Here is an 8489-nt window from a genome sequence, read left to right on the forward strand (position 1 = left end):
GCTATACCTTCATCCCAAGTACGGATGACTTCTCCCATTCCAAGTTTGAAAACAAAGGGCTTATCCTGGTCACGCAACCACCAGCCCTCTCACTTGAGGACCTCTCACCTTTGGAGCCATGGGTCCACCTACTGCGCATGTTGGACCATGAGCGAGGCAGGAGTGCCCGGGGGGACCATGCCAACGTCCACGTGGAGATTCCGGGCTTGATTCAAGCCCATAACCTGAGACTCCACCCCACCCTTTATTTCCTTTTATTCCCCTATTTTTTTTCTCTACTCACCCCAACCGGTCCTGGCAGAGGCTGTCCACACCAAGCCCGGTTCTGCTGGAGGTTTCTTCCACCTGGGAGTTTTTCCTCCCCACTGTTGCTCATGCTTGCTCGGTGTGGAACAAGTTGGATTTTGTCTTTCTTAAGATCTTGGACTTTTGTGCAGCACCCTGAGACAACTGTTTGTTGTGATACTGTACTATATAAATTAATTTGATTGATAAAGTGTAGTCCAAGACAAGTGAGATGTTGACATTGTGGGATACTGAGACAAAGAAATTTATGATCACACTAAATATAGGTGAGTTCCACATATTGAAAATGTGTCATTAGTATGACATATTTATAACATTATTAGAGAACATAAAACATATAGGAAAACACCAGAGCAGCTGACAAAGACTGACACGTCATTATATACATCTATATTCTCAGGAATAAAGCAGGTCAGAGAGGTCCATATTTTTACTAAAGATGATGGAAAACTCTTTGGAAAGTAGTTGATGGAGCCTTATACCATCACGAATGTACACCCAGTGTTCCCCTGTCCAGTCGTAGCGCTTTGGTCCACTGCAAACACAAGAGAATGAAAGAAATTAACCAAGATTTTTCAAGAAAAAGAGAAAAAAAAAAAAAAAAATTCTGTAGCTAACCATCTCATAAATGTATTTCAATGAGCATAGGTAGTTCTCTTTTTTCTGGACTTTTCTGGTGATTTATGACTTCTAAATTACTTAATTATGTATCCTGTTATGTCTTCTCTATTCTAACTTTGCTTTTATGCTTTTAAGATGTACATAGTGCACAGCAAATGCACTAAAAGCAACTTATGTTTAAAGAGCTCATATATACATTGTTTGAATTTCCCTCCAGGGAATAATAAAGTATTTCTGATTCTGATTATACTAGCTTTGATAGTCTCAGAGACAGACATGCACCGACCAGCTACAACATACAGCAGCAGTGGATAAAAGAAAAAAAAGAAATGCAGGGCTTTGAATTACAGCTCAGTCCACCTCAGAACTGGCAGATGAAAAGTGAGCACAGACAGTTACAATCCTCTGATTAGGATGAAATGTTTCATAGTATCAACAGGGGAAATAAAACATTTGTGTATTTAATCATCGATGGCTGATTTCTACTCTGCCATCATCTAATCTCTACAACATCCAGTTAAATAATTGTGGTTATTTCATTGAAATTAACAGACTCGGTTTTGAAACATTAATATGCTAAATACTCGTGAGTGTGTACTTAAATAGATTTTACAGATCAGGTCACAAGTACAAACTAGAAATACTGCACTGCAGTTGTATCTCTCTACCAACCTGTGTAATTTCATACATTTGTTTTGCAGATTCAAATAAGGTCACCATGACTAATCAGTTAATTACATCATTCATTTCTGCTTTACAGGAGAGGCTATGTAGAGATTGGCAGAATCTGCTGATCTCCCTCGACCACATTCCCCTTGAAACATATACATATGAGAGAAAATTCACTGTGTTTGACAATTTCAAGGACCGAACTCTTTTAACTGTGCGTCTTGCTATCTTGCCACCAGACACTTCAATATCAGATCAATATCATTCCAATCAATGTTATTTTCTGTGGGATTGATGGTGATTGATGATTGATTATTTTAACAAAATAATTTGAGTTTATCCTTCATGTCTTTATCTTAATATTTACAGCAATTTATGACACATGAATTGTTAGATTTTGTTGAAAACTGAGATGTTTCCCCCTGAACTGTATGCATGCAAGTAAGTGAATGACAATAAGCCCAAATGACTTATTGTCATTTGGGCCAGTGTTTTTTTTATAGTTTGTGCCAAAAAAGGCACAGACATGTAACAGCATGAACTGTATATATTTTTTTTTATTCCTGAGTTGATTTTATTAGAGACGTAACCTTGCTGCATTTGCACTTTTTACACTGTTATGGATGTTCTGTTGAAGGACGGTAAATAATTGATATTTCTAATCGAGTTTCATTCATTTGATTCGTGCTTTAACACAGAGGTGACGATTTTTATGGGTGGAAGACTGATAACTGAAAAAGAAGTTTCATTAGAGATGCATAAGAGATTCATATTAAAGGAATCATGCATTATACAATATGTAACTTAGATGTTTTAATTTTTTTCAGCACAGTTAAATCAATAGAGCTTTGGGTCTATGTATGAGATGTAAAAGTGTTAAAAAATGTGTAAAAGAAATCCTCTGCTGTTATGAAGGTGATGATGAAGATTAACTGGATCGAATTTCATAAAATGTGACTTTGCAATTTAGAAAAACTGTAATAATGGGAAGTATTATAGATCAGATCAGTGTTTAATATTTCATTTTGGTTTGCTGCAGGTGACATTTACATTGTGGTTAAAGCTAAAATCATTGTTAGAATCAAGTAAATACTTAATGCAACAGCTCTCTCACCGAGGCAGGTGACTGAGAACAGCTTTGTGATAGTGTGATATGTATATCTTACCTGGTGGGAGACGAAAGCCAGATCTGTCTGTTTGGTGTTTGTTTGTTGATGACGTAGGTCCCATGGTTCCCACCTAACTTCACCGTCAAAACACCACTCTGTACATGAATCAAAGACAGAACACACACATTTAATCAATCACAAACATAAAGATACAAAACTAAATATCAACATGCAAAATCTCTGCCAAATTCCCTTGAGATGTTCCTGAGACATTACATTCAACATGTTTTTGAGGTCACGGTGACCATTGACCACCAAATTCCATTAAGGGATCCATGAGTCAAAGTAAATATTGCATAATGTAATAAAATTTCCTATGGGCAGTCCTGATATCACATTCACAAGAACATGAGGTCACTGTGACCGCGACGTTTGACCTCCAGGGACCAAAATCTCTTATTCTTTGAGTCCAAGGCTCCGATCGAATAAACCTAAATCTCTAAAGGGTAAGGAAAAGGAGCTTATCTCCTTAAGCATAGGAAAACATTGGACAATCCTTTATGGAGAAAATGATGCCCCACAATTCACAGCAGCAACATTTAGGCAACACAACCTTATAGTTGCACCTGGACACAGCCACGTTAATACACTGCTCAAACAAAATTAAGAGAACACTTAAATCACACATCAGATCTTGATGATCGAATTATTCAAGTTGGAAATCTTTACTGATGTACATTGTATATTTTGTTAAGAACAATATGACGTAACAATGGTCAATGGAAGCCAAAATCATCAACCTATTGAGGGCAAAACCAAAACTAAACTCAAAGTAAAAATTGAAATCAGAGGCTCATCCAACTTGCGTGAATTTCATCACGGCAATTCATAATATGACTCAGTAGTTTATATGTCCTCTGCCGACTCATCTGGGCATGCTCCAGATGAGTCGACAGATGGTGTCCTGGGGATCTCTTCCCAGACCTCGATTAGAGCATTAGTGATCTCCCAGAGTGTCTGTGGTGGTACTTTGCAGCGTTGGATGCACTGCTACAAAATGTCCAATAGGTGCTCAAGGTCAGGGAAAGTGAGGGCCAGTCAATGGCCGGGCATTGTCCTTCACCAGGAGGAACCCGGGGCCTACTGCACCAGCATAAGGTCTGATAATTACTCTGAGGATTTCATCCCGGTACCTAACAGCACTCAGGGTACAGTTGGCCATGATATGGAGGTCTCTGTGACCCTCAAAGAATATGCCTCCCCAGACCATCACTGACCCAACGCCAAATAAGTAATGCTAGATGATGTTACAGGCAGCATAACATTCACCAGGGCGTCTCCAGACTCTGTACGGCTATCACATGCTCAGTGTGAACTTGCTGTCATCTGTGAAGAGAACGGGGCACCAGTAGTCGACCTGCCAATTATGGTGTTCTCTGGCAAATGGCAGCTGCAAGGTGCTAGGCTGTGAGAATAGGTTGTATGTGCCACATTCATATCACGTGTCATATTTATTACTTAGTCATGTTTCAAACAAATACTGCAATTTTGCACCTTGTCTCTTTTGTTGTTTCTTTCTCTTTCTCTTTGACCTGCTGCTGTGATCAAATAATTTCCCAAATTGGGATCCTTGCCACAGCCAGCTGAAGGCCTACAATTAGTGTTTTAACCAAGGTATGGCATGATGTTCTACTAGGGCTGGGGTGATGCGTTGACCTCATTGATTATGTAAATACGTTGAATTGCGAGTGGATGCTATTATTTAGCATACATCACCAATAGGCGGACTGCGGTCTTCTAGTTCCAGAAGCCATCAATACGGACTCAGACCTGTGATTAGATTGTGTGTTTCTATTTTAACCTGCACTTTTTCAATCTTTACGGTGGTAAATCCTGGCAGCACACGGTAGGGTTTACATTACTGAAAGTTGGAACAAAGACAAAAGTTAAAACTATTCAGTTGTTGATATTTTTTTAGATTGTTTATATGTGTAATGTAGTTTTATAATAAGAAAAAGAAGAAAAGGGGAAACTCAAACTACATCTTTTTATTTATTGTTTCTAAAATTAAGCACTTTATTTTAGATTCCTTTTACAAAAAATCTTTAATGTTTTTAAATGCAAACCTTATTTTACTTGCAAGGAGAATTGTTTTCATTACTATTTTATCATTAGAGTACCCTCCAGTTCAGTGTGAAAATGAAAAATACACATTGTTGAAATACTATTAAATTGTACTTTTGGCGGGATATGTGACTGTAAAAGGTAGATTAGCAGTTCACAATGGGCTATTTTTAGATATGGAATAATGCCTTGCAGCGCATTTTAGTATCTTGTCAGATTTGTTTGTTTTTAGGAGATGATGATTAAACAAATATAAATGTCACAGGTTTTTAAAAAATTTTTATGAATAAAATGGATAATCGTTAGAATAATCTATAAAAGATAATCAATAGGTGCAGCCCTAATTTCTAGCACCCCTTACAAATTTGAAAACGAAGTAGCGATCACAGTGCATTTCACCTAGAATTGTGAAATTTGGTAGGCAGAAATATCAGACTGAGCCTTCAAACATGTCTCTTGGGTTTGTGACCTTAGTCCACAATTTTTAATTATGTTAATTATGTGTGAAATGTGTGAAATTTATCTGAAAGTCTTTATTCTCTAAAAGTCTTTAACTATTTTGCAGATTGACAACACCTGCTTCAGTTATATAACATTATAAATGTTACAGCTAGCTGTTCCACAATGACAGTGAAAAAACAGAGACAGACTTACAGTGAAGACAACATCGTAATCAGCTCCAGTGAAAGCTTCTTCCGTCAGGTCTTCAAAGTAATCAGCCAGAGCACCCAAAGTCTCCTCTGCTAGTTTCTCATATGCTGCTTCGGACAGCTCACTTTAAGACAGCAACACAAAGTAACATGTTTATTAACAACTCAATACCAGCAATGATGCTTAGAGAAGAATGGAACTTGGTATTACCTAATCTGACCAGGGGCCAATTTCTCCAGTCTTGGTAGTGTCAGATGGACGTTTTTCTTCCAACTATGGCCATCAACACTGCTCTCAACCCACTGACATAAAAAATCTGAGGTCAAACACTCAACAAAGTGTACAAGTACAAATAAGACTCACTGGCTTCTGACAAAAAACAAGTATAAAAGAAGTTAAGCAAGTGAAAACTAAAAACTTAAACCTCGTTAAACTTAGTATGGAAGCAGGACTTACTTTATTCAGAGGGGGGCATAAAGGAGCGCGGCCTGGCAGCACGTGTTTGGTGAGCAGACTGATTTTCGGGAGGTATAAAAGGCTCCTCACCTAGAAAATGAAAGGACAAAGGGTTGTCACGATACCAAAATGTTGTAGTCAATACCGTTACCAGGAAATGCACACTAAAACAAAATAATAAATCCCATTTACTTAAACACAAATATTTGACATGCAGAGCTGATCTCCACAATAATCGTCTGAACTCATATCATGTTCCTGGATAAACGTGACCTTGCTTTTTCTGCAACAATGAAGTTAAAACACTGCATGGCATCACAATCTGCATCAAAAAAAGCTTCTCTTTAATCTGCAGGACCACGTGTGTGTGTAGTTAAAATATTTTTTTTTAATTCTCCAAAGTGGTTAACAAACACCTGTGCCTAGGGTTGGGAACAAAAACTCTGTTCTAAATTAGAACCGAATCCAAAATGCCAAGTACCAGTTATCAGGTAGAATTTCGGATCTGCTTATCAGTTCCTAAACTGAAAGGACGCCGCATGTATCTGCCAGGACCTGCCTACGTGACTACGTCATGCACCACACAACAGCCTTTCCATTGGTTTAGACGCAACCTAGCATGCATGGCTAAGATTAGAGGTTGATAAACATCAAAAGTGTTGCTTCATTTTCAAAAAGACATGACAACAAGGCAAAGTGTAATGCATCTGGGAAGCTCACCAAACATTTGAGGCAGCAAGGCGTCGATCTGAAAGACTGTACAGAATTTAATGTCCTGCAGTCTCTGAGCCTGAAGTGTCATCTTCAGCTAGCGCTAGTAGCACTTCATGAGCACCTCCAGTATAGCTAGGGACAGCAAGCCGTGATGGCAGCGACGCACTGTTCTCACTGGCATTCAAGGGAAAGCTGACTAATATGACTTGTATGATTTATGTCAGTAGGTTTCCTATAAATAGGACGTACAACAATCAGTTCAAAACCCTTCATCCACAAATGGTTCAACTACTACTGATTTCCACTATGTTGTTATGGAATACCGTATATGAGAGATTGTGGTGAACTTCAGTTGTCGTGAAAACTCAAAAGGTTTTAGTTTGTCCTGTTTGGACGACTGTAAAAAAAACATGGTGGCCTCCACAGAGAGGACCCCCCTCCTTGTAAAAATATTTAAATATAAAGGGCCAATTCTATAGTAAGGAAAATACCAATTCATACAATTAAGATGAAACACACCAGTAAAACATCACTAGGATTATTTTATATTAAATTTCTTCCAAAAAACACCCTTTCAACTAAATCTTACACACTGGACCTTTAAAACAAAATCAGTGCGGGTTACTAACTGCATTAGGCTTAAGTTGTGTTCAGAAAAGTACGACTTGAGCTGCTCTCTACAGCATAATACTGTAGTTTGCTCCATGTTTCTTTTTTAATTAATTTAGAGATCAAAAATGTGTCTCGTGATCAGATCTCACCTCCCCGCTCTATATCAACCAACACGTACATAATTTATGTTCATGAAGACTACGTTATGTCGTTTTTACCCAGTCTGAGTACACATTTATGTCCAGTGTGTGTGTGTCGGCACGATCGAGCAAGAGAGAGGTAGACAAGTCAGATGAGTATGAAAGAATCTCATGCAGTTACAAAGTGTAAAAAGATTAGACCAATTTAAGGAAACTCAAAATGCGTCCTGGGCCACATATATATCGCATATTTTTATATGCTTCTTGGTGTTCAGGTTGTTTGTAGCCGCAGCCACACAATCTATACTGATCACCACATAATGACCAACAATTTTCTTAAATTAGTTATCTATTTCTTCAATATAAAGCTGTAAGACAGTCGCTCTGGTCTTTCCGACTTCACACTCAATACTGCTCTCACTAGCTCGCGATGACACACAGGGTAGTCGGAGGTCGGGAGACGTCGCTACCTGGTTACAGAAGCTCCCGATTCTCTGCGTTGTCACTGCGTTGAACTGTGTTTTCGCACGTTGACACATACGTGAAGAAATACAAGCAACTTTAGTGAACAAAAACATGGTGCTGCTGCTTCTTCTTCTTAGTAGTCTTCTTCTTCTTCTGGTGTTCATTGGCTGTTGGCAAACCAGCTTATAGGCGCATTACCGCCAACTTCTGGACTGGAGTGTGGAGCAGTAGATTGGCAGCAAACAAAACAAAATTTAATTATTTCCTTAAGTCGTGTTTTTCTGAAATATATACGGAAGCCCTAAAGGGTCATACATACATACATTTTATTCCACCCGTTTTCCCGTGATAACGAGATAATTAATTCGAGATCTCGAGAAAACAAAACATATTAAATAATTGCAGGAAACATCATTTAGTGTAGCAATGTCAGAGGAGCAGGAGGATATATCGATATAACAAAGATCGTTTTCTCGTGATAACGAGATAATCCTTCCGTTTTCTCGTGATAACGAGATATTTTTCTCGTTATCACGGGAAAACGGGTGGAATAAAATGTATGTATGTATGACCCTTTAGGGCTTCCATACTGAAATACTTAATTGGTTTAACCACTTTGCTT

The 8489-nt window shown here is 38.3% G+C and overlaps 1 protein-coding gene across 1 annotated transcript; it reads right to left on the reverse strand.

The window, feature by feature from the left end:
* Positions 1-529: 529 nt before the first annotated feature.
* fxn (frataxin) lies at positions 530-8054 on the reverse strand. Its single transcript, XM_020103994.2, has 6 exons — positions 7873-8054; positions 5937-6026; positions 5691-5782; positions 5484-5604; positions 2763-2860; positions 530-841 (listed from the first exon to the last, which is right to left on the reverse strand). Exons 1-6 carry the CDS (start codon positions 8029-8031, stop codon positions 703-705), a joined length of 699 nt encoding a protein of 232 aa, XP_019959553.1. The 5' UTR covers positions 8032-8054; the 3' UTR covers positions 530-702.
* Positions 8055-8489: the final 435 nt, after the last annotated feature.

Source organism: Paralichthys olivaceus, chromosome 4 (genome assembly GCF_024713975.1).
Source record: "Paralichthys olivaceus isolate ysfri-2021 chromosome 4, ASM2471397v2, whole genome shotgun sequence".
NCBI lineage: Eukaryota > Metazoa > Chordata > Actinopteri > Pleuronectiformes > Paralichthyidae > Paralichthys > Paralichthys olivaceus.